The 27,341-nt window shown below is 39.6% G+C and overlaps 1 protein-coding gene across 2 annotated transcripts in view; it reads left to right on the top strand.

Moving 5' to 3' along the window:
- The window catches only part of LOC105285828, a 33,487-nt gene that overhangs the window by 2,409 nt on the left and 3,737 nt on the right, over positions 1-27,341 (top strand). For both annotated transcript variants that reach the window (XM_011350333.3, XM_011350332.3), the window contains exons 2-5: positions 2,315-4,445; positions 20,502-20,623; positions 25,778-26,324; positions 26,651-27,190. In XM_011350333.3, coding sequence (XP_011348635.1) covers positions 3,192-4,445; positions 20,502-20,623; positions 25,778-26,324; positions 26,651-27,190 — 2,463 coding nt within the window. In that variant the 5' untranslated portion in view covers positions 2,315-3,191. The remainder of the gene's footprint in view (positions 1-2,314; positions 4,446-20,501; positions 20,624-25,777; positions 26,325-26,650; positions 27,191-27,341) is intronic.

The raw sequence follows: 27,341 nt of genomic DNA, 5'->3' as shown, positions 1-27,341 counted from the left end.
TAGCGCAAATTGCGCGAATCGCATTTCTTATATAAAGCATAAAAATAACACGCAAATACTGGTCATACATTTATTTACACTAATTGTATAATTATGCAATTATGCAATGTCACGAGACAAAGTTAAAAGATGCGAAGCAAAGAAGCCACACAAAACTGCTCAACGATAATTAGCGATACTATACTTAGCTATTTGATTGTGTCTCGTCTGCGACGTCTGCGTGTAGTTGTCCATCATCCAAGAACTCGTCATTTTGTGGTATAACGTTAATTAAAACTGACGGTCTGCTGAAGCCACTAGACATTTTCGTTGCTCACTACTGTTTACCGAGTTGCGTAAGCACTGCTCTCGTAGCGATATTACTTGCAAATTACTGTATGTCTTTCAACTTGCGTCCTAAAAAAAAACGGCTGCAGGCTGTACGATTCATTCACCGAGCATTTGCAAAGTCGATACGAGCGTCGCATCACGTGGATGAGGTGCTTTATGTGTATACGTGAACTGTATACATGCCGTAATCGCATATCTGACAATGCGGTAAAACGCGTCACGCAAATGTGGCGCATTCGAGCTTATCGAGCACTCGACAAGTAAGCGCTTTGCGCGGAATTGACTTTGGTTGTCAGATAAAGGTGCTACAAAACTTTCTAATTCATCGTTTTTCATAGACGACAAATAACAGTGTAATAGTATGATAATATTATGTAGATGCATGCACAGTGCGTTTGTGGTATCCGTGGCAGTATTCGATTAAATTTCGCTGGAAGAAAAATTTATCTTAGTTATTGGCGACAAACATACATTGTCATATTTGTCAAAAGTTCTATCAAGAGGGAGAATTCTATAAGTCTTAAAAATTTATTTTATTTATTTAGATATAAATAATCTTTGAGAAAATGTACATAATTGTATATAATTTGTCTTAATGGTGTGATTCTTTGGATTTATTTGGAATTATTTTCATGTGGAATATATTTCGATGTAGAATCGTCTGGATCCTTCATCCTTCTAGTGCGTATATACGCAAAAACAGACCCAACCGCAACACCACTGATGCATATGAGCGCAAAAAAGAAAAGAAAGTTCCTACTGCTATGAACTAAACGTGGCAGTTAATGCATTGCTACAAGATCAACTCTGGTAAACTCTAGTAAACTTGCTGCGAGATTTTACTCTATAGTCGATCTATTATCTTTAATTTTGATTTATATTCTTAGAGAATCAATAAATCTTCAAGAAACGTGCAGTGATAAATTAAATTTATAAATTTAATTTAATAGCTGTTTCATACGCACATACACATACGCATTTCCAAAGTACCATCGATACAAGAGCATTCATTTCTTTTAATGCGCAAAAAGTTGACATATTCCGCTTGTTATCGCTGCGAACTGCTGCGACGTGTTTTTATAATAAACGACACATCCGCACATTTATGATTTGCTTTTCCCGTTACTTGCGATTTCTCCGTTAAATTTGTGATGCTCCGGTGAAAAGACGGAGAAAACCTCGCTACTGACGGCTCTGCGACCAATCAGCACGATGCTCGTTGCGTGCGAAAATGATTATCGAACTGCACAAATCGATTCCGGAAAATCGATTCCAATTATTTGTGATTTACAGCTTTTATAGATTCTGTCGTTCCACGTTGTTAGTGTCAAAACGATCGGAACCCGTTAACATTTCAGAGGTCAGACACGGTACATTTCGTGCCACAGTAAAACATGTTTTTCCTATTAATCAAATTTAATAGAAAATCTCTGCTTGACAAATAGATTTGTTATATCTGTGAGTAATGTAATCTAGGATTCAATATGCAATATAATAAAATAAATCTTTAGTGATTTAATATTCAATTCTGTTAAAGCTAGAAAATCTAAGCAGCATTTATATCAAATATGCAAAATTAGATTAACATACACATGAGAGTTATAATAAACAAATTATCTCCATATAAAAGTATAAACTGAGAAGTAATGCCATATGGCAGTCAAAAAACCCGCCCTACTTTATGTTCTCATTCATGATGCACCGGAAACAGATTAGAAGGGTCCAAATGGTTAAGCTATCATTACATATGATGAATGATCGTGCGTGGCAACGAAACTGTTATTTAAATTATATCAATTTCTCCTCAATTTTTGTTTTTAATGTCTATTGCACATATAATAGACGTTCAAAATATACCTCTGCAAAGATATCTTCGAAATATTTTCCGTTCAAGAACATCTGATAAATGTCCTTCTTGTTACGTCAATGTCTGTCGGAATTTTTGGCAGTCGCCAATTATACGCTCGGCGTAATTTTATTTCAGGAAGATCCGCGAATCAACCCACGAGGAGACATCCGCCGGCAACGAGGAGAGAATCGTGCCAAGTTTCGGTACCACGTTCTTCCTACATTGAGCTTCGAAGCTGTAACGTTATTCCGGACCGCGTTGCGCGACTCCAAGGATAAAGCCTGCTCGTGACCAATCGACTGTGATTCCTATGCGCGACGCCACTGCCAAAAGGGATACAAAGTTGCATTGATAGCAGACTTGCTTCTTCGTTCTTCCTTCGCCTTCCAATCGCTGTTCGTTGAGGACGAGTGTCTTCCACGTTGTATCAGGAGCATACAATACATTGCTGCGATTCGCCGTCACTTTGCTTCGAGATCTCGACGTCTTCCGTGAGCTTTAACGTTCTTGGTGAACCGGAAGGACCGACAAAGGACTTCCTTTTCGAATTTTGCTTCGTCAGACCAGTACTATCTCCAAAGGCAACCCGAATTACAAGGGAACAGAGGAGGATCAATTTTGTTCTTCCGCCAGAACGTCGCTCTCCGACCACATTTATCGATCAGATTTTGCGGATGCGATTCGTTGACTATATGTTACACCAATCCGGACTGCGTTCAAAGACGTGTTGCCGCATCGACGAGCATTGCAGTTGTATCGCCGCTCGATATCGTTCGAAGTATCGCGGTGTCGTCTCCGTGCTTATTTGCGGACCGGCCAGCCGCCTCCAGTATCCCTACGTTCGTATTCGCTTCTCTCCACTCACCGCGGAGTATAGCAAAACGACGCCGTGACGACGACCGTCCAGAGGCGTATCGTCGAGCCGGCCGCGTGTAATGCGGCACACACACAGCAGCCGCCGCTGCTGTTACGCATCAGTCTGCGCGACCACCTCGTCGCGATAACGGCGAAGATGTTCGGAAAGGTGCCGCCGTCGAATACGCCGGGTCCGCCGACCAACAACGGTGACGCGGCCAAGTCATGCGTCCGGCCGACGACGGCGAGCACAACGGCGTCGTGTCTGCCCTGCTTCTCGGTGGAAGAAACACCGACGGTAGACGCCGACGACAAGGCAAGACCCTGGCGACCGACGAAGAACAACGCTGATGATACCACGTCGGTGGTCTTCGAAGCGCCATGCAATTCTTTGCAGCCACTCGCCGTTTTAACGGACGTTCCATCCGTTGCAATAGAGCTTCCTAAACTCTGCAGGATCGATGCACCGATGACTTGCACCACCACTTGTTCCAAGATCCCGAGCAAATGTTCGCCCAAAGAAACATCACATGTGAATACCAGGCAGAAGTGCCAGTCGGGTCAGAATAGTCCGAACGTCTTGAAGATCGGCGTCGGTAGATCGCGGAGGCCGCAATCCGCTTCGGTTGCGGGAGGCGTCGAGACGTACACTGGAACAGTTAAAGACTCGGCGAGAGGATCCGCAAAAAGGATTGTCGCCGCCAGCCGCGAGCATCAGGCAGCAATGGGCAGAATGACGTGCAACGAGCAACAGTCCAAGTGCTCTCAGGGAAACGCCGCTTCGAATACGGCCGCCACCAAGTTGTCTTCCGCGAAGTCTTCCGAGACAATCCACCAGCCGCCACCGTCGGATAGGAACAGGTCCAGCGACGAGGATCTTTTAGTGGACGCATGCACGGGTCATTCCATGACATCGAGTAGCGCGTCTAACGTGCCAACTGCGAGCGACGTTTACGCGCATCAGAAGCAGATACCGAGGCTAGTTAACGTAAAGGACGGCGCCAGTAACTCCACCGCAGCCTGCGACGATTCCTGCGTCAGTGACTTTGTCACCTCGACCCCGTCCAAGGACTGGACGGCGAGGATCAGCAATGACACGTTGCAGCAAAGTTGCTCGTCCTGTCTACCACAGGATCTGCCCACGGAGTTGCAACTGTCTTCCTCTCCAAGGAGTTACAAGGAGCTTAAAGAGAAGTGTCGTGATCCTCCTTGGAGACCCACAGAGATGATGGAAGGCGGCACGGTGCACGGGTTGACGGTATGCTCGGGCGAGGCGTTCCAGGATTCGAGCTCGAAGAGGCGCACTGGGGCATCATGTCAAGCGCTCAGGCATGCAGTCGCATCATTGAACCGTTTGGACGACTTTTACATGGAGAATATCGGCGCTGGATTCTTCTCAGAGGTCTATAAGGTAAGAAAATCTACTTGATTAAAACAAGATTACGATGAAAGAGTATATTATAGTTTTTCGAGAAGATCCAAAGAAATATTATGGCGATAGAGTAGCTCGGTGCGATTAGATCTTGAGCGAGAGTTAGAAAAACATTAAATTCTAAATAAAATATCCATGCAGTTTAATCAAGATGTAAAGTTTAATACGACGGAAGTGGGACGCTATTTTACAACCATATTTTGTGATTTCATTTATACACTTATAGTATTTAGTGTGGAGTAATATTTTCATACTTCAAAGAATGGTATTGCGCACGAGGTTCGCATATTTCCCTCGTATCTAATAAGCATGTTATTAGGAAATTAATTAAAGTAATACGTGCTACTTTTATTTCGTCAAACGACATAGCAGGAATCAGGACAACCGATGTTACTAGCTTATCGACGATGCTATCAGACTTCGAGTCGATCTCGTTAGAAGCTCGTTAGAAAGTTTTCTCGGATGGCATGTGTTTCCTTATAATTCTTCGTTGTCCGTAAACAATCACAAATTCGAAACGCTGTCTGTATCTCGCTATGCGGAATGCGCTTTCTTATCTTCGCCGATTAATATCTCGCCGAAGATTAGATACGCTTGCCCGCTAGCATGAACGTGTAGTCTCATGAAATTAATTCTATTGGTATAATCACATGGTTACTTGTTAGTAAGAAGCAATCGGCGGTTTTTCGTCACAGTTTCTCAAGAACATTCACTGTATTAATCCTTCGCTCCATACACGCATTGAGATCCGCCTCTTCCTCGATCCTTAGGCCATTAAATTCTGTCAGGCATTGGCGAGAAGACGAAAATCGCAATCAGCTGATTGTGAATCATAACGAACAACGTTCTGTTGCTAATGTAATAAAAAGGATTAATTTCTTATCATACGTATAGAAACGAAAAAATAAATTGTTACAGGAAATATTTAATAAAGTTAGAGCTCAATAACAAAAATCTATCATTTATTAACTTATTTATAGTTATCTTTAGATAAAACGTAAAATATTACGAAAAGTGTTTTTAATCGGCAAATCAATAATATATTGTTCTAAACTAATATGATAAAAACAGCAAAGTGATAAACAAATTTTATTTTAATGACTGGAAAAATTTTGGAAAATATGTTATTCGAACAAGGTAACACTTTGCTAGAAGGCAATTTTCTATCAAGTTTCATGATTGCATACCATACGTAAATGACATGTTTGCGAATGCAGAAGACGTTAGGACGCGAGAATAGTGTCACGGCAGCTTGCGTAAAAAATCATTGTGTTCATTCGCAGCGAACAGGATCATGTAATTATCGAAGGGATTATCTTTCATTAATTTTATCTTTCCTTTAGAATTCATGAAAAATATAGTTAAATGTAGTATAAGATAATCGATTGATATTTTATCTTTCTTCCTGTGAAAATATTTTCTGCAGAAATGATGTTCGCGCAAATCAGCCGACATAACAGGAAATGTTATCACGAAGATAAATCTGATTATAAATCAGATACAAGAAGGTACCTTAGAGGCTATCCTGATAATCTATCTAAGAATCTGTTTATTATAGAAGAGTTCCACAAGGACTTTCACCAAGTCCATAAAAATTACCTACTTTAACAGGAGATGCTGTCGTAAAAGCTCTTAGCGAATCTTACTACCGCCACAAAGATAAATAGGTAGAGAAACTTCTCCATATTATCGAAATATATTAAATATAATACACGCTTATATAGAGAATATCATGTAGCAATTAAAAGAATGCTCTCAAACTGCTTTCAATCAACAGGAATTGCGCGTATTCTTGCAAGCAGGCATACGAACAGAGCAAGGCGAAACAAACGCAAGCGCATCACATGTAACAAGGGAATTACAGCAATTAGAATGTGTAATAAGCGGAAATGTCGCATGGATGCGGTATGAACGTAAACAAATTATACCTTCCTACCCTACGGGCTATCAATGTAACGGTGAATCAACGTTTGCAGTGATCTTGTTGATGCGAGATAGAGTCGTGCAGCAATTTCGCCGCAAGAATCGATCGGGGCTCTCGTGGTCGGGCGCGCGATTTTGCCACGTTTTCCGTCCCGAGGAGAGATTTATGCACACGTTCATCGCGATCCGTCTGTCGCGCGCGAGAACGTGCGGCCCAAGAGCGGCCAGAAAGCTGCCCCAGTTCCGCGATGTTCATTCACTTGGTGCGGCCTGCAATTTCGCGCATTTCGCCAGTCCGTGTGGTTGCTGGCAGATGCGACCAGACGACGGCTGCGTTGCTCTGCTGCCTTCTGCCATCAGCACCAGAAGTCTACCGAGCCATCCGGGACCTTGAGAAGTATGCCGTGGCTTCTCCGGCGCGGATAGACGTGTTATAAATAGGTCAACGGGAAATTGAGCACGCTCCGTAGTGACTGCAGCGATTCCTCCGGCGCAGCGGTGCGCAAACTTCGGCCTGTGCTGCAGCCAGCCAGCCCTTCGGACACGTTCCTCGTTACAAACCGCTTTTATTACGGGTTATTTTCACTGCAGAATAATCTCCCGTATACTCTCCTCGGTAAAAGTCGTAAAGCACAAAGTTAAGCTTGCATGCTTTTATAATTAAACAATCCTGTCTCTTTACTCAACGGTACTTTAGCTTTCAGCCTCGCGGAATAATTTCAGCACGTTCTTCGTTTTTCTTTTATCTCTTTCTTCCTTGTTGGTCACGAAAGATAATATTTTTCTGTTTCTTGAGATGTTTTGAATAGCGCACCTCTGCTCAAGCGCATTAGTGAGAGCCTCGTTTAAAAATAAACCCGTGCCTTTCGATGGTATCATGGAATCGATCCTACCATTTGTGCCGTAGGTCAAATTCTGCTTGCAATTTTACCGGACATGACAGTGTTTGATGCGAACGTTATATCTTAAAAATTACTGCGCTTTATGCTAGATATACATTAATTATTCAATTAAATTATAAGACATGAAATCGAAAGTCTAAATCTCCTTCAATAAATTGTAACAACGAGAAAGTCTACCTAACTAAATCGAATAATTTAGTCGATGTGTGTCGAAATGTGAAAGAAGCTACATATTTTATAAACTTCTCACGTTTTCTCACTGCAATTTTATCCCTGAGATATCTGACTTAATAACAGGAAATCTGATAAACGGGGATTCTGATTGAAGAAATATAGATATTGTGGGAATTTGAAAAGAACAGATTATGGAAATAAAATCGGATTTCTAAAAAGTTCCGAAGCTTAATCGCTGCTGACATAGGGTCACCGGATGCTCAGAGGTCGTACATTCTTGGCACGATAGGGCAATCGTCGTGCCAAGAGTTTCAAGCAAATGCTTCCACTAATTTTCTAACCGAGCATACTAGCATTCGCATACTTTGATCACCAACTATGAAGGAACTTGTTACAATGTCCGTGTCCAAACGAGTTTGGTCGATTTGTCCGAGACAGAGAACTGCCATCAAAATCAAAATTGGACTTTAGTAAAATTCGACGAAAACTAAAAGAGTCTGTACGAATTCTGAAGAGAGAATGGTATTTTTTTATTATAAAATACATTCTTAGAGATATCGACAGAAGCAGAATTCGCGAAAGGTATCGCCGAGTGAAGCTACTTATAATACAAGAATTCAAAGATTTGAACTGCGATTGATTTAAGTATACGTTGTCAATCTCGATAATGTTTAATACCGTTACTTTCTCGAAACTACAGTTATAGTGCGATATTAGATATGCGAAATAGACCGCATGTATCTTTATGTCTTAATCTTCATGGAAACGTTAATCAAGTTGCCGTTTCGCGTAAAATTTCGTGGCGAGATCTCGAGCGTTTCGAGTTCCAAGAATTATGAAACTTAATACAATTTGGAGTAACGTCAAAAGTCATGTAACGATGGCTGATCGTTATTGTTGTCCTCGCAAACAGATTGTTGTAAATAAGTGAAAGTTGCAAAATAGAAGACGGTTTAAAATACGTTAATGTTAAAGCATGATACGTAACATGATATGTAACAAAACGAAAGACATATTATTTATTTTTATTCTCATATTTCTCTCTCTCGTTCTCTCTCTATAACTATGAAACTCAAGTAATAAAAGGAGGACAAGGGATGAGTAATCATTGATACATTAATTGATGCGCGCGCGTTTTAATGATTATGAAGGTTGATAAGAGTAACGATAAGAAACGTTGCATTTTATGACTCATAGAATCCATTTTTATCATAGGACAAAATAAAAAACTAATAATAACGATCAATAATTAATAATTTTAGATTCATTTTCATAAATATGTTTCTTGGGAAGAGAATTATAATTACTTTACTTATTATTTTGCGGTAACTCCAAGTTATAAAGAATTGATGCAAATCTCTGTAATTTAAAAACGGCACAGAGTTGTGAGAAGATAAAAATCACGGCGAGTGGCGGACAGAATAGCAGGGAAAAGATCAAGCGAAAGATGCAGCAGATTTATTTTTAAGCTGCGACGAGTTACCATATGCATAGTCGTATCTTACCACGAATGAAAATGTACATCACCACGAATGAAAATACGCGCGTATCGTGACGAATCAGAAATCCAAGCTCGGATTTTTCCAGCTGTATCGAGCCAAGTTTACGTGGTGCATATTAAAGTAACTTAGATCTTACATCAACCATTCTCGTTCAGAGCAAGTTGTAGGTTGTACGTTACATCATTCTGAACGCTGCCAAATGTAATTTTGGCTTTAAGAATGTTCTATATACATGGCAAGACATCATGCCATTTCTCTCTCTCTCTCTCTCTCTCTCTCTCTCTCTTCCGTTTGTAAAGCATCTTAAAGCATCTTAGCATTTGAATTCTGAATATGGGTTCTTAACTGAATGTGTAATCTCAAAATAACTTGTATTTCATATTAACGATACATTTTCTTTTTAGATTGACTATACTTGATGTGTCAATGCTCTTTAGCGCAAGAATTACTTACACTCGATTCCTTGTACTTCATGAATGACTATCTTTATTTTTATATCGCTGTATTACTTTCTCAAAGGTTCTGTTAAAAGAAAAATCGATAGTAATTGACGGAAGGGCGAGGCACTCGACGTGTAAAGTGGCGTATAAAGGGTGATATCGCGCTTAAACGAGGGAAGAGCCGATCGGCCGTACTGCTACACGAAGCGGATCGGCTCGCAATGTACGAAGTCGCATTGCAAATCGCAACCGATCGAAGCTTCGCGTCGAGGAATCGCGTGGAAGGACGTGGTCGGTTCCAAGACCGGAACGAACGGCTCCGTTCTCGGCTTCTTATCTCGTCCCATTAAGCGCGGTACCCGGTATGAATACTGCATAAGGTGCATCCAAAGAGCGCATTCCATCGGCGACGCTTATCGAGGGCCCTGGGACCGTCTCGAGCAACACTGCGCGCATTACGCAACCGGCGCGGCGTCCGCGTTGCGAAACTGTCGTTGTTGCGAGGAAACGAGGATGCTACCTCGCCCTGAATCCAAGAGTCTTAAACGAAACGAGTCGTCTTACGATGTTCTCAGCGGGGTCGAGGAGGAACTTCCTCCCGTTTGTTCTCCGCCTGCCATTCCATCCGCCTACACGCGCGTTCTCATCCTCCCTGCTGGCTTAAGTCCTTTGATGCGGGTCGCCCGCAGGCTCGATAGCAGAACTTCCCTCGCTCCGGCCTCTCGTCGGAATCACTGTTCGTTACGTGTTCAATTACGGCTCCCATTCTGCTCGACTATTCAATGGAAGAAAAAGGTAGTAATCATCATTTTTGCGAAATTGGGACTTGCTTATCTCTGTGAATAACAATCGCACCGTTCTGTGTATGTCAAATTATGACTCTGCGCTGTCGGGACTCGATTTTTGGGTCCTTTCACTGTAGAATTTCATTCTTATTCCACTAGTATCTAATTTATTTTTGTAATTTATTATTAGTTAATCTGCATATAATTGCATCAAATCCTGCTATTCTACAAATTATTAGTTTTCAACGGTGTTTTCTCAAAAAAAAGTTTCTAACAAATTTTTTGTTTTCTCTTTTAGCATTTTATATGTAGGTATTTTTATTAAATATTTGTACGTGAAACCATTTGATTGAGAAGCCTAATATTATAAATGCTACCATTCATTCTCTAGGGAAAAAATCAATTTTAATCATCCTTTAAATTCGGAGAATCAATTATTACAGAAATGTGCTAGGCACTTCGGCTCTGCACATCTTACGACTGTTCCGCGCGATTTCCCAATCATGCGGCGGCATTAATCCTCGATTGGGCGAAAGTCGACACGTGATGCAGGGGGAAGATCGAAGGAATCCACGCTCGAATTCTCTTTAATCGTTCACCACCGCCGTGGAATGCAATTATTATCTGCGTCGGTAATTCCGAGAACTTTTACGAGCGGTATGCACGAACGGCAGCGGGTGCTCACTTGCTCGCTCGTACGACGAGTCGCAGCTCGTGGTGAAAACGCAGTAAATTATCGATAATGACATGCATAATGGCTACGGCGCAAGATCATTGGCGATGCTCGGAAGCCGGTGGACATGGAAGAGCCTGGCCGAGGTACGAGATACCTACCGGTCGCACGTGATGATCTCAGCATCACGACGAGTGTTGCGATAATTCCATGTGCAAGACTCTCCCGCGAGTAATAGGCGAAAGTCAGCAGTATCTGCTCGTTTCATATGAAGCGTGCAAAAATAGAGACTTGCGGACTCTTGTTTACCGCGCATAATATTTCAAATGAATTTATAAACGGTCGATGAATTTAGAATCTCTTGTCGTAATTTGATTGTTCTCTCAGCGCGGAAAATCTGGATATTCAACGTTGCGTTTATATTTGCAATTTTAAATATATCGCATGTTTCGTATGAACTAAAAAGAAAAACAAATGAAGCAGAATTTATTGCAAAATGCAAGTACGATTAATGAATTTGTTTTATTTGGGAAAATGATTTTTGTTGTCGTCTAGCTGGTTTCGAAAGAGATAAGATTGTGTGCTTAGAAAATATGATTATTAAAACTAAAGTATTACGCACGTACGAGATTACGTATAAAATAAAATAGTACAGTCGTGTTGAAATTACAGCAATTGTGATTTTATTGCAAATTGTCGAAGCAACGGTTTTCTGATAGCCTCTTTCGTGGCATTTGTCGGATCGTTTTCAGCCGTTAGCATTGAAACATTCACTTATACATAATCACCGCTATAAAAATCACATATAGTTTACGTTCTCCTAATTTCTCACCTTATAATCAATTTAATACAGCTCAGGAAAATTTTAAGAGAAACAAGATTGATCGATTATATAATTATTTTTATCGAAACATGTTAGCTTTATATAATCGCGTTAAGTTCACAAATTGTATAATATTTAGTAGATTTTATAAATTTCTAATTCGATTTCTTCTAATTAAACAAACTTCATATAGAAAATTTTTATGATTAAAATATTGCATGGCAAAGAGCACTCTTCACTGGCTATATCAATTGCATGTAGTGTATCAAGTTTCGGTCTTGCAGTAACTTTCAACGAAATTAATCGGCAAGTGTTAATTGAAAATTACATTTTAATGTAAGAACAGGCGGTATATATTTCATTAGACCATGTGGAGCGGAAAGTATACAAACATTGCCCGTGCCCCACGGAAATGATGATATTAATTGCGAAGTCAACCTGCGCTTTTACTAATTATGATTTATGATAGATAGGCATTCCGGATATCTTAATTATGATGATATCTCGTCGACCATAACTAAAGTACCGGATTAATAAGTACCAATTAAAATATAAGCTGAAAGAAAACAAGCCTAATATTTTTTAATGATTTTTTATTTTCTTATGTAGAACAAATCTGTAAAAGACAAATCTATATCTTTTACATTATATTATATTTGAGTTTTCTGATGAGCATAAAAGGAATAACGTTACGTAATAATATTTTTTTTATCTGGGTGCAACTTGCATGATACATAGTAACGAACGGATTAAGCATGATCTCTCAATTTCACCAGTGCAATTTAAAAAATGATGGTATGAGTATGGTAGAAAACATGAGAAATTTTATAAAAATATTATAATTTTATAAATGTAAAATATTTTAACTTTTATTATAATTGTAATCTGAACATAAAATTAATGCAAAATATTCTATAATCATATTTTATATAAAAATATGGAAATATAAAAATGCAGAATAAAAACTATATTTTTAATACAATAATTATTAGTTATATAAGTTGGTGTAAAAGTTACATTATCATATCATACCTGATTTTTTTAAATGTTTATAATATGCACAAAAAACAAAACAGATTTTGCGAATGTTTTATCTATATTCCTCATTCCTCATTTATTTTACATATTTATTGTTAAATTTCGCTCAAATTTCGGAATTTGACAATACTTTCCTATATGTTGTGAACAATACATATTATACATACAATACATATTATAAAGACTTTATGTGCATACTAACATAGAAAGTTTCACACAAAATAAGGAAAAAATAGAAGCGTAATTGCATTCCTCAAGTTTTAATGCATTATTTTTCCGTCTTACGGAAACTCATTTTCATCATAGCATCATATGATGCGCAATTAATTAGAGGATACAGTATGAAATATTTAAATGATCCGTATTGCGTATCATAATCTTGGTAAATAATTCAGGGATGATTAACGAAGTTTTTCTTCAGCGTACGGCACATGTCAAGAGCGGAGAGAGAAATTCGATCGGGACCACTTCGCTCTCGCATACTCATTTGTCGGAAACGACGACCTTGCCTGTGACTCAAGAGTTCGCAGGCGGCACTGGCATTTCCTTCCCCCTCATGCGAACGAGAATATGCTGGAAGTAGACGAGAAAGCCGGTCACGGCGTGCTGGCCATGGAGTACGAACACTCTCTAATGAGGTTCGCTCGGTCGTTCGCTCGTTTGCCTTCCCCGCGATTCGTTTCGTTACCATTCCCACCTGCGCGACACGTGCGTGTCGACTCGTAGACTTCCGCAGACAAAACTGTAAGTTCTATCAATCAGACAGTCGCCTGTCCGTCTGCAAAAGCGATTCTGCACTCACAAAGAAGCGAAATTTATTACTTCCTTTCGATTCACGTAGGTTGCATGGAATCACAAGAATAAGAGTATAGAATCATAAGGATGATCACGGCTCTTGACCTTTACGGAATTTAGTGTGGCTTTCAGTAACACGGAAAAAGTTGTGGCTATAGGAGAAACCGTTAGAAGCAATCGCAGAACTTAATTCGCTGGTACGGACAAAGTATTATATTTGTCGACTTTTCCTGCAAGGTACTGATAGCTTTTCAGTTATTTTCGCTTAATTAAATCCATCAATGATCATTAATCATTAATAAGTGAGGGATCTACTAGTCGGAAATCAGTATTAATTCATAGATCAGCCATCCCTACATAGAAACGTATTACTTATTTATTCCTCAGTCTCGCGGGTAATCGCAGTGAGAGCAGATCGTCGCGACGAGAAACTGTGGCGATTCCGAGATCCGTGTCACTCAATTAATCTGATCAGTCGATAGCGACTGGAGACAGGGAAAGAGCGCATCCTCGTGAAATCGTTATTTATTATTTAGCATTCGATATGCAAATGGTAAGTACGCGCGGCAAGTTTCTCCGCGGGTACCGCATGCGCGTGCACGCGTGACAAGTTCTCGCGGGCACCAACGCTCGGCCAGCACTGCGATTCCATAATCTTGCCTTTCTAGCTGTCGAGATTGCAAATCGGTACGCGATAGCTCGCAATTATCGCGGCAATATTAATTATCTCATCGTTAGTCACACGTGCGTCTCCATGTCTTCCGTGAGCCCTCCAGCATCCCCGTATCTTTTCCTCTTTTTCTCCTTTCTATCGCATCCGTTCCCTATCTCTGATATGCAAACTTGTAATTTCAGAAGCAATCGAAAGCCACACTTTAAGATGTAGCCATCTCGATTTGCAAACATACCCGCGTTTCCACTTCGCATCGCGAACGTAGAATCGTTTGCGAGTTTTGGATAAGTGTTTGGGCGTGCATTTGAAAGGAGTTCGTCCGGTATTACACGCTATCGAAAATCGGACAAGCGATCGTCCGATTATCTGCAGCACCGTACGAAAAGCATTTTTTACGCTAACATTCGCACTATAATAAGGCATGCGTATCGCATATCCGTGTAGCTTGCATTGCGTGCGGCTTATCTACGTATCTCTACTCATTGTTATCGCGCGTATCAGACGGAAATCAGGGTGCAAGATAATTTCCGTTTCGCGGAGCTGACTTCGAGACATTTGTCGGACTTTTTCCCTGGAAAAAAAGCTACGTTTTAACGTATGCGCTATCTTTTTTATGCCCGATCTTTAGAAATAAGGAGAAAGTCCGCGAGAGACACGCGCTGTGAGATAGAAATCGATCGATATATCGTGCGTTCGTTCGTTCGTTCGTTCGCCTGAGAAATTCTCATTCATTGCACCTTGTCGTGACCTTGACTATCACTTCCCTGGACATTTATTCGTTGCAGTGGGACGGAGATCGTGAATGATCACGTGTTTCTCGTTTGCGGGATTAAGAATCTGTACGCGGATCGAGTTGAGCGTGCAGTTGACCTTCGCCGCAGCCAACAAGATCCACTTCGATAGATATTTTTCCCGCTTTTGCGTAACGCGCGCAAACTGACTACATCAAGTTGTAATTATTCGCGATTTTTTACATATTTATAATTGCAAAAAGTTAATTTACAACAAAGGTTGTCACATGTTAAATGTTGGACTTTATAAATGTGAATTTTGCAAAAATTTCTTAATATTATAAATATTCTACAGATAAGTTTTTTATGCGTCAATGTTTGTTTGATGTCTGTAAATATCGAAATCACTACAAATTTACAGAAACATAGATTCTCTCGTGTGAAACATTCTGTACTTTTAATAAAATAATTATCAGCTTATAATTTCCTTGCATCTTGATCTGTGACTAAGATAGATTGCCGGGGTTAATATATGATAAAAATGTCATCATACCGTTATGTCTCCTGCTAATCCGCGGAAAGCATTTGCATGTGAGTGCAGTTAACCTTTAGCAGGCATGTAGGTTTCCACTTGAAAAAGTTTAAGTCTAGAAAGTCCCTCGCACGTCCGGTTTCACGGTGTTTTTAATCAGTTTTCGTCCAGTTACGAAATCATAAATGTGTTTTTGTAGATTTCTTGAATTTGAATATGTTGCTGTTGCGCGCTCTCGAGCCATGTATAATTAATTTTGCTAAAAAATATTATGTAAACTTGTGCGTAACGTTATATAAATATTATGCGATAAATCGTTTAATGAAAATTATTTTACGTTTCGTAATGTCGTAATAACGTGCATAATGTCCTATACTAAAATTATACTTTCTTTTACATTTATTTATACATGTTTGAAACCGAAAATATTCTTGCAAGAAATCTTTTTCCGTTTTTGTCCCTTTTGACTCTTACTTTTCATTTATTGGGCGCATTTATTAATTAGACGCTTGATCGCGATGGTTGATGATGATTGCGAATACATGAGGCAAGCCTTTATAGAGAGCTTTCGAGCTCACAAAGTCCAGTGCACTTGCTAATTGGTTCAGTGCTCTTAATTGCGTCGTAGCTTCCCGGAACGTTACTTGATAGATAAAGTACTCGCTCTTCTGTCCTCTCTATAAAATGAGCCCTTTGCTGGTTTGAATATCGATAACACTATGCAGCAAAATTTGACTTTTCAGGAAAGATAGTTAAAGCTAATTGATTATATAATTTTCATAACTTCCTGATAGAAGAAATAATACTTGTAATCAATATGTCTATACTTTGTCTCTTTAATACATCAATATCGAGTATCGTTAGAATTATCCTGTAATTTGGAGGCAGAACACGCGAAGTATCTACAAATGTGATCTTTTTTTCTATTTCTATATAGAAATGAGAACAAAAGGACGTTTATTGCTTCGTTGCCCAAATTGACGCGTCTCAGTCATTAATGCTTAACGTTTCGAGTAACGAGATGGACATTCTGTTCTTTTTTATTCAATCTTTTTATTTGTACGGATCACCCTTATACGGTAGTCTTTGCGTGTGGGTGAAAAGGCGCGAAACGTGTTTCGCATTATGCATACGATGCTGAAGGAGGCATTAATCACTGGCTGTTACAATATAATTGCAGCGCGTGCTTTCTCTCCGTAAACACAATGGCGCGTACTATGTAGAGAACACGCAAGGCCGATGCTTTCCAGACAATGGGAATTATTCAAATGAATTAGCACAGGTGACCGTACCGTCCGATTCTTTCGTCAGTCGACTATATTTACAGCCCACCAGTCCCGCCTGCATCACATTCAAGCACATCTCTTCTTTCTCTTTTATGATATATTTGTTCTTTTTGAGAGCTAGTACCACGCTTTCTCCTTCCTACTTTGCGTTTCCTGTAGAAAATTTCAAAATTTCCCGATGGTCTTTCAAGCTACTGTCGAGTCTGAATTAGGCACATTTGCATTTGCGGTCGAGCGAATGCTTGCGAAAGTTGTTTCGTTCTGAACAAGAAAATCTGCAAATATTAAATGCCGCGGAGATTATTTTAATCTTTCTGGATTTTTGAGATATAAAAAAGCATATATTTTCTGTACAACGGAAGAGTCTATCAAGGAATTAATCATTAAAATATCTAAAAAGCATGTTGAATGTTTCTAATTTCTGAAAATAAATAATTATAATTTGAAAATGAAGTGCGAAGGAATGCTTTATCAATACGTAATTCGTAAGCATATTTTCATGTATTATAATATATTATTTAAACTATAAATTTTTCAAAGTTTTTTTTAATTATCATGATTTATAGTTTCTGGTAATAAAGTGCAGAGTTTATATTTAAACTTGTAAATTTGTAAACAACATGAAATGAAATAATCGAGCGTTATAAGTACGCTGGAGCCTTCATTTTCATGCTTCTACCGAATATGAAAATTAAGGTGTAGCGGCTATTTGCAAACGCAAAAGCGCGCCGTGCCTCATTACAGATGATTCGTTTACTGCATGTGCGCTCAGGTGGGATCAATTACGTCCTCGTAATTTCGTTGCAATTTACCCGAACGTTAAACGAAAGTCTACGACTTGATGACTAACGACAATTTATTCCACGATAAAATAGCGAACCTTTAGCCTCGCGGGGAAAATCGGTGAAGTGTTTCGATTGCGACCGACTTACTTTAAATGCTTTTATTTATCGAAACTGCAGCATCACGATCACTGATACAGTATTTAACGTGACATTTTCGCACTGTAATGTATATATTAGCTCCGGTATTTTGATCCTACAATACATGAAATTATTAATTTTACAATTAATTATATAACGTGTTTATAATTGAGATAATATGATATATACAATTTGGGGAAATAACTTTGTAAACGTTTTTAAAAATTGAATTATTTTATCCATTATTCTTTTGATATTCCAAGTAAAATTATCCGTACATTGAAAATGATACCATTCTTCATCAAATTTTTTACAAATTACCTCAAGTTGGTCAACGAAACTGAACGTATAAATTTCTAAAGGAAAGATGCTTCACTAAGTTTGGGTTATCCTACGAACATTTTGCGCAAAGTACACAAACTCGTAAAGAACGATCGTGGTTTCACGACGTGAAAGGTTTTCGGGAAGCACGTGAAAACGAGCGTAAAGCAACGTGGACACATTTGATTTTTCGGCCGAGCAGTTTTAAACGAAAATAAGATCCATCAGCGCTTTCTGTTTTCGTTTTCTCTCCTTTATCGAGAAAAAAAAAGAAAAAGGCAGTTTGCAGCCGTTCTGTTTACGGCGGACTCAGAAGCCGGCTTTCGTACTCGTCAGCATTTGGCCACGACCCAACTGAGCCAGCCATTGCCAAGGAATCCCTGGCCAGATTCTCCTTGGATATTATTCTCGACTTTTTAACCCGCGAAATTTCCATCCCTCGCGCTCCGATGCCGACGTTGCGTGGTGCTCTCTCTCTTTCTCTCTATCTTTCCTTGCTCGTGTTTTCCGCGACGCGTTTCCATTTTCATCGCCTTACGTCTCATCTTGGCCGACTTCTTTTTGAAAGCCGAGATGAAATCCGAGTAGAACGGGAAAATGCGCGAGCGGAGGAATGTAAAGGAGCGCATTGCGCCTTTCGACGCCGGATTCGGTCATGTGGGTTGATGTAATCCAGTGGTCCTTAACCTTCCCGGTGCCTTGCGTCTCTCGGATTCCCGGGAAGTGTTCTCCACTCTCTGAAGAATACGTTGAATTCTTCGTCTTATCGCCGAGGGAAATCTCGGAGTTCTTACCTTTGCGCATTACGCAAAAATTTTCTGACGCCTGTCGCGGCTGTGCAAAAGCCGCTGACAACACTCTGATTAACTCTGATTAAAATGATTAACTCTCTCGCTGTCTGTATACGACGCATTTTACCGTCGTAGAAAATTTTAGTGACAGCTGAGAGATCCTGTTCGACGAAGCTAATATTGATATTTTCTCGATAGACCTTTCACGAATTCGTTCAATTAATTCCCTAACAGATCAGCTTTTTCGTTCCTCGACTCAACATGATGCACTTAATTAGTGTTTGTTTTAAACTCGAGCTGGCCTACTTGCAGTATTCGTGACATGTAGGAAACGCACGTCAACGTGATGAAAGTCGGTGCGATATGTACACGTCGGCGAGAAGAGGGCGATCTGAAATCGAGTTCTGATCGTTTCCGTGGAACCGCTCTCCTCGGGGAGTCTGTAATAATCAACTAGGCGAAGCCTATACACGATGATCGCACTCATTAAGCAACCGCGCGTCGTCTTTCAAGGCTAATAAAGAAGTTACGAGTCGGTACGTATATTTCCGACGTTGAACGATGTCGGTGCGAACTCCGGCGCCTTTGCGAGCGTATTCTACGCCAGCCAGATGCCGTGGTTTCATTAATAAGTTTCTCTTTCGCGAGGATATCGCTTTAGCGTTCTAACTTGCCACGTGAAAACGGGACGACGCGAGCTGTCCATTTTGTGACCGGACAGCAACGAGAAACGCATCTGGCGTTTCGAGTCTTCGAGCAGTTGTGTATACGTTTTGCTAGGATTATACAGGATGTCCCAAAATCATCAACTGATATCTCAAAATATAGGAGTTAAATTTTTGCACTAATTAAGAAGAAATTGGCTTTCCTCCCTTATATTTGTATTAATGATAAAGAATCTTGACAACAATGTCGATTTATGTCGAATTAGTTTTGAAGTAGCAATGTTAATTTAGAGCTTAATTGTTAAGGTATTTAAAATATCATATTGTTGAGATATTTCTAAAAAATTTTATACTGAGAGACTAATCACATGAATTTTTCAATAAACAATCAAAGTTAACCAAAATGATCAAATGTAATTATCAGCTGAATATTAAACGAATTTGAAGCATCCTGTATTTGTATCGATTTCATGACAAATTATGTATAAGTGTTTCGCATAATCAGGGTAGGATTAACTCGATGCATTAAGGTCGTTCTTACATGAAGAAAGCAATGATAAATTATGTATGTGTCCATCTATTTAACCATGCTTTTATGAAGTTCCATAATTACCATGTAAATATATGAATATATCATAGTCTTCATATAATGCCTAAATGAGAATTATTCATAAATATACATATGAACATACATATGAAGCTAAACTGAATTTTGTGCTATTTTTATTTTTCTTTTATATTTTTATTTGAGTCAAACAGTCCATTTTAAACTCTAAATGAAATTTTATTTCATTCTACGAACTTCTCTTACATCCCGCATGTATTTACATAACAAAAGCATTGTTTCAAATCCTAATGAAAACTTTGCGCAATATCTGAAAAATAATAGCACAATGTTAATCGAAAGGCAGTGCTTTCGCGTTTGTGATCTCGCAAATAGATTCGTGCCGCAAGAAATCGGCATCAATCGGTTATGTATGAAGCAACATCATATGAACGTCAATAACCACTCATAATACTTATCAATATCAAAAACTGTATTTGCTTCATTTTTTCAGGTTACTCACAAAGTGACGAATCAGGTGATGGTGCTCAAAATGAATCAGCTGCCGGCGAACAGGCCGAACATGCTTAAGGAAGTTCAGCTCATGAACAAGCTCAGCCATCCGAACATACTGAGGTGAGTCCGCGCGAATCGAATCCGGTTCACTTTTGCCGGTGAAACTCATCCTGTCAGTCGATCGAGGAAAATCGCTCAGCTGTATATGCCGAATTCGAAATGCCGATGACGATGATGAAATTTCTATCTGATCCGCTATTTCACTCGATTAATCCTTGCATTGCGGATGGATACGTTAAGCCTCTCTCGTATGAATTATTTCAGCGCAACCAAAATTTGTAGATGAGAGGTGGTACATAGATTGCATCCGCACATTTCTATCCAGATATGTGATATCTCTCGTATAATCCTCGCAAAGATACGTGATATATCTCTCGTATAATGCTAATAACAACTTTATTTTCTAATTCAATAACGCGAGCAGAAATTGCGAATAGAGTAAATCCGAACACAGTTAATTAAATTACTATTTTCCTCTGTTTATCTTCAAATGCTTCTATATAATCTTAAGTTCTTATATAAACGTTCTTTATATATGTTATTAAGGGTTCTATAATTTATTGTGCCAGTTTGGAGGAAAACTCTCGCGTCTCAGATTTATTTTATCTTGTCAGGAATTAATCTCAAGTACTTTTCGGCATATTGCCAGAAATCTAGCACAAGGTTTCTGCATTAAGCGATTTCATCGTGTTAACTAAACACGTGACAATCCTGTCAGAGCCTAAACACATTACTTGTTCCCGATATAGGTGTATAATAAAAGAGTCCGTTGCGTGTAATCGATAGTACCTCTAGTTAGAGCGTGTTATCGTACGTTTAGTTTATCGCCTGACGATTATATCGTTGAAATTCCTCTTGCTCGGCAGATCGCTGAAATGAGTAAAAGATTAGAAAAAACGGTATTACGCTTTAACTACACTCGTTACGAATTACGACATAATACATCGCCTAGCGGTAACAGCGGTTAACTCGACGCGTTGCAGCCGTTGCAAAAATTCCTGCTAGCCGCATACCAGAGAGTATCTAAACTGCAGGATGCATAATGCGCGCGGTGCAACATCTTCCGCCACGTAATTCATAGATATGGAATAAGATGTGTAGATAAATACTGGATTGAGTACGGCACAATAGTTATTATACCTGTTATTTCAGTTTTATGTTTAAACGAGTTATCATCTTTCGCTATGTTTGATATCGTTGTACAATAATGTTGATGAATGTTACATTAAGCCTTAAGTAAAGTTCGTTAAAGTAAAATCTGTTTTAAATTGCACAGTTAAAATATTATTCTATTGTCAATTAACAACTTTGAAATTTTATCATTGAAAGGATATTCTTTTCAATGATACACGCTTTGAAAATTGTTATCCAACTATATCTATTAACAGAAATTGGCTTGGCAGTTTTCATACGTCCTCATAATTTGAAGTGTTTACTTTCCACCAGATCTGAAACTCAAAGCTGCGTCTTCGCGAATAGTAATCGCGCAAAATCTGTTGCAAAGTAAAAATAAATTCGTATAGTAGATGGAAAATTTGAGATCTAGAGATGAGATTCTCATGTTTTCTTCTGAAGTTGTCTGTTTCCCGCACAATGCTTCTGGATTATGACATAACTCGCCGCGTGTTAGCGACGAGACGCTGCGCGTCGCGGCGCGCCGCGACGACAACGCATTCCGACGATATAAACGGCTTGGCCCAGATTTTCGGATACGGTGTTTACCCGTGGCGGACCTAGCGGATCTTATTTCTGGCATTTCCCTCGGCGAAGGCCTCCGCGAAAACTGCGGGTCCTCTCAGGATTCTCCGCTTCGCGACTGGCTGACTCAGCCGCAGAAATAGTTATCATTTTTACTCGCGGCATTTGCCGTATCATTACACACGCATCGGCCGCTGTGTCGTAACTAGGGTTGCTCTATATGAGACAATATTGTATCTAAGCTGATGCGTCAACGGGAAGTGTCGACGCTGTGTCCAAAAGGAAGTATCGATATTTTTAGATGGACGTTACTCATATGACATTAATATATATATGTCCGATTTGCGTTCTAACGCAAATCGAACATATTTATATTCTATTATTATCTATTCTATTATTGGATATACATTCTGTATCTATTCTTTATTCCAATTATACTTCTGCGTCTCAGTTGTGCAAAACTGTTAAGAACTTTGATACATAATTTAACTTGTCAAATTTGTTTGAAGCTAAAATTGTGTTTCGACATTTGCTAAGAGTAGCTAGTTTTATATATAAATTAATAAGACACATATTAATATTATAGTATCATCAGCAATTATTATTGCATAACGATTTAATAATATATTATAATAGTCCTCTGATGCTAGAATCTAGCGGAAAGCATTGCATAATGTAGCATCACGATCAATATCAATATCAAATATTCAGCGCTTGTTGAATATACTGTAGTGTCATTCACACAGCATCCTAAAGTTTGAACGAGCTAGAGAGTCATCCTTCCTCTCATGAGAAGAGAACTGCTGAATGAAAACAACCGGACACTATCCAAAAATATCCGGCGTCTTCGAATTCCACATAATTCTCGCGTCTGAAGACGCTTTCAATCGATTCGCGATGCTCGTTACGCTTGACTATTCACGTAATATTTGGCTCGCGAAGAATAAATTCATCTAATCATATGAAAGAGAAGACATCGCTGACATCTTCTATTCGCGAGTGGGTAATGACGCAACTTGGCCAGCTCTATCTGTCAAGCACTATCTGCTTCTATGCATTTAACGTCAGGTCTTCAATTTATTTACATACATTTGCGACTTCTATATGCATGTGCATTATAATCCGAATCAAAATATAATACTTTGTACAAAATCAGAATATGTATCGATATACAATCAAATATTACCTCGCTAAATCGGTAAAAACTAACGCAACACGTAAGACAAATGCGGAAAGCGAAATGGAATTTATTTATGAAGAAGTCGCGATATTTCATTATCTCACGAATGAATCGCTTCTATTTTATTCATGAGCTTCATATGTATGTACACACTCTTATTTTATTCATACTGTTGATGCATGTTCTCGTTTGCATTACCATTTTGGCTTTCACTCTTACAAATGTTTCATCCTTTGGAGATACCCCTTGTCGTGGTTCTCGTTACGCGTTATGCTAAACGCCTATTCACAAAGAAATCCCCAACGTGACGTATAATTAATGCCTCTACCGCGTATCAATCGCGCGAACGACAAGCCCCGGGAAGCGCGAAGAGAGCGACAATTTCTCCTCTTATCTGATCGGCAAAAATGAATCTGGAGCATCATGTGTGTACATCGCCTGTATTTTACCCGGGAAAAATTCTCCGCCGGAAATTTCTCTTTCGCTCGCGTTGTTCGTCGTGTTTTTTTTTTCTGCCGCTCGTGGGAGAAACGCCGTGTCGACAGCGAGAAACGCCTCGAAATCGGGACGACACGGCGTAACGCACGAACTTCTCTCTTTCTCAAGTCATCATTTATGCAGGATCTTCCTCTTATCCTGCGATAACGCGAAGTGCACTCGCCGATTAAGCCGTGCCTGTACAAGAGAAAAGCAGGCGAAGTAATTTTCACGATGCGATCACGTTATTTTACCGTAATGTATGATTCTTTTTTCGTACATATCCTGATTTTTGGATCTGTGTATACAACTGTGCGCAAAATAACAACTGAAAAATCATAACGATCTATGATATTAGTTTTTGTTACATTGTGCTTTGATAGTATAGAAAGTTAATTGTGATTTATAATGATATCAAATAAAAAATAATTATCTTTGTTTTATTATAACAGCTCTTGCACTTATATTCCTACATTTTCTAGTTATATTCTACTTATACATTAATGAACAAATGTAGGCAGTGAGATTAACGAAAATATCTTTACAGATTGTCATTGAGAGTTGCAATTCAAGGAAACTATCAATTCTTATCGTCACATAATGTCTCAGTATTTAATAATATTAATTGCTTTACACAAAGATATTTTCTGATAAACAAGAGCGTGATGTTCCCGCGAAACAAGCTTATAATTTTTCAAGGCTCAGTCTCGTATAATGTGACGACTGTGAAGGTAATGTCGATAATGTTGCAACGATTAAATTACGATGCACGTGCCAAAGATGTCTGGACTTTTGAATCATCTTTAACATATAGGACATTTACATTCGCTATCATTATGCAATGAATAATGCATTATGAATAATATTGAATAATAATATATCCATAAATATATTTCTCTCTATTTTACTCTATTTAACTTGTATATATCTGACTTTCTCTCCATCTTTCTTTTGAATCCACTTATCGTCGGTATAATATTATTTTTTTTAGTAATCTCAGAATAATTTCTATTAATTTCAGATTATAATTAAATGTACATATACATATATTTTTTATTTATTTAAATATTGTTTTTGCATATGCACAGCACATTGCTTTGATTTATTAACTATTCTTTTGAGTCAACATGAACAGAAGAAAATATGTGACATTAAAATAACATTATTACAACACGTAACATTAGTACAAACGTTCTCAACTCTGCCCTATACTTCCTTTGTTCACCTTCGCGATATCTAATCTCACCTGGAAATCGCTGAATTGATAAAGGCGATAAGTTCTGAATTCTGCTCGAGTTTGCGTGAACGTAGCGCGACAAATGTTACTCTATCTTGTACTAACCATTTTGAGTCTGTTATTGCATTGTTATATCTAAACCTTTAACAGTCTGAATTTACATAATTTTGCGATGAGTTTGCATGTGCATAATTTATTTCTTTCTCTGTTTCACTTTTTCACATATTGTTAGCATTATATTTACTTGAACGTAAATATAGATTTCGTCTATTATACTGAACGAAAAATCGATGTTTTTTTTCTGCCAGAGAAAATACAGAGAGAAACATATAATATATTAAAATTTTTCTTATCTTCTTTTTTATTTTCACAACTATCTAGATAGAATATTACAGATTCTTATTGAAATTTTAAACAAAACAAACATTTATTAAAATGTTATTATGTACTTGTCCTATAACACTCATTGATATGCGATATAATTTATGACGTAGAAATGTAAGCTCCACCTTTGGAAACATTGTACCTTTCTGCGCACTTTTTTAAATAAATATTGTCGTTAGACTAAACGGAAACTAACTCCAGTCTGCTCACTCGAATATAAATCTTCTATTTTTCTCAGGTTCATGGGAGTGTGCGTACACGAGGGTCAACTGCATGCGTTAACGGAGTACATTAACGGTGGCAGCTTGGAGCAGCTGATCATGTCGCGGCACACGCCGCTACCGCATCTCGTCCGGATGAACCTTGCCAAGGATGTGGCCCGCGGCATGGCCTACCTACACAGCCGTGGTCTCTTCCATCGCGATCTCACCTCGAAAAACGTGCTGATCAAGAGAGACGAGTGCAGCAACGAGATGACCGCAGTGGTGGGCGATTTCGGATTGGCCGCCAAGATACCCGATCCCAGCTCGGGCTATCGGCTCAGCACTGTCGGCAGTCCATACTGGATGTCGCCCGAGTGCCTGAAGGGCCAGTGGTACGATCACAGGTCCGACGTTTTCTCATTCGGCATCGTCGTGTGTGAGCTGATCGGCCGGGTGCCAGCGGATCCGGACGTTCTGCCACGCTCAGATAACTTTGGCCTCGATTACCTGGCCGTGGCGGAGATCTGCGCGGCCGCCGATCCGCCGCCCGCCTTCCTCCAGCTTGCCTTCAACTGCTGTACAGTAAGTATGATGATGATAATGACGACGATGATGATAATAATAATGATGATGATGATCGTCTCTAACTGTAAAGACATGCAACGCGGATCCGGTGCGAATAGTTGGAGGAGATTAATGTAACCGCTTGAAATGAGAGTATCACGATACGCGCTAAACGTAGCACGCGCTATACCACAGACGTCTGTTGAACTTTGTTATTTTCCGATTTAATCGAATTTCACGATTCATTAATCCTGAAATTACTTGCTATCATTTCACGGATTGCTCGCCTCTAATGGACTCGTGAATGGTAAACGGTGCTGTGAAGAACGAACGTTTGTTTGCAGTATGAACCTAAGTCTAGGCCAACTTTTCCGGAAATCACGGCCAGCCTGGAAACGATGATAGCGGCCTGCGAGGAGGAGCTGAAGAGCAACATTGGTAAACGACAATCGGCCGTCGATCCGACACTGATGTCCAGTATGGACGAGATCGCGCGTGAGGGGCGAACGACGAAGCGGCGCACCGCGAAACTTAGAAGCCAATCGGCAGATGCAAGAGGCTGCGACAATGCGACACCCTCGGACAAAGCGCGGTGTCACTCCGCCAGGCGAGTAGCCGAGCTCGCCAGTCGAAGGGACCCACATTACAGACCGATGACGGCAAATCCGTTCCACGCGCTGGGTGGCGTCAAGAAGATCCTTGGCGACTTGTTTTCCAGCTGCCTGGAACTGCCCTCGTTAGAAGACGTGCGGCCTAGCATCACCGATAGCGCATGCGGCAAATTCAAGCCAGCACAGAATGACAGCATCGCCAAGATTCTCGACAGGAAGAAGCCGAGCTCCGAACCGAGCAGCCCCACCGCCAGGAAAAAATGGGAGAGAAAGGTTGGTGGTGTGTGATCGCGAGCAACCTACACCGCGTTTTCTTGAATTAAAAATGTATTGCTTCGCGAAATATCGAGCTTCGGTCACTGCGAACGTTCAGACATGCTGACTTACTGTACGCGCGTACTTAATATAACATAGACACACACAA

Source organism: Ooceraea biroi, chromosome 8, assembly GCF_003672135.1.
Source record: "Ooceraea biroi isolate clonal line C1 chromosome 8, Obir_v5.4, whole genome shotgun sequence".
NCBI lineage: Eukaryota > Metazoa > Arthropoda > Insecta > Hymenoptera > Formicidae > Ooceraea > Ooceraea biroi.
Note: the sequence above shows the minus strand (reverse complement) of the source record. Positions and strands in the feature narration are given on the sequence as shown.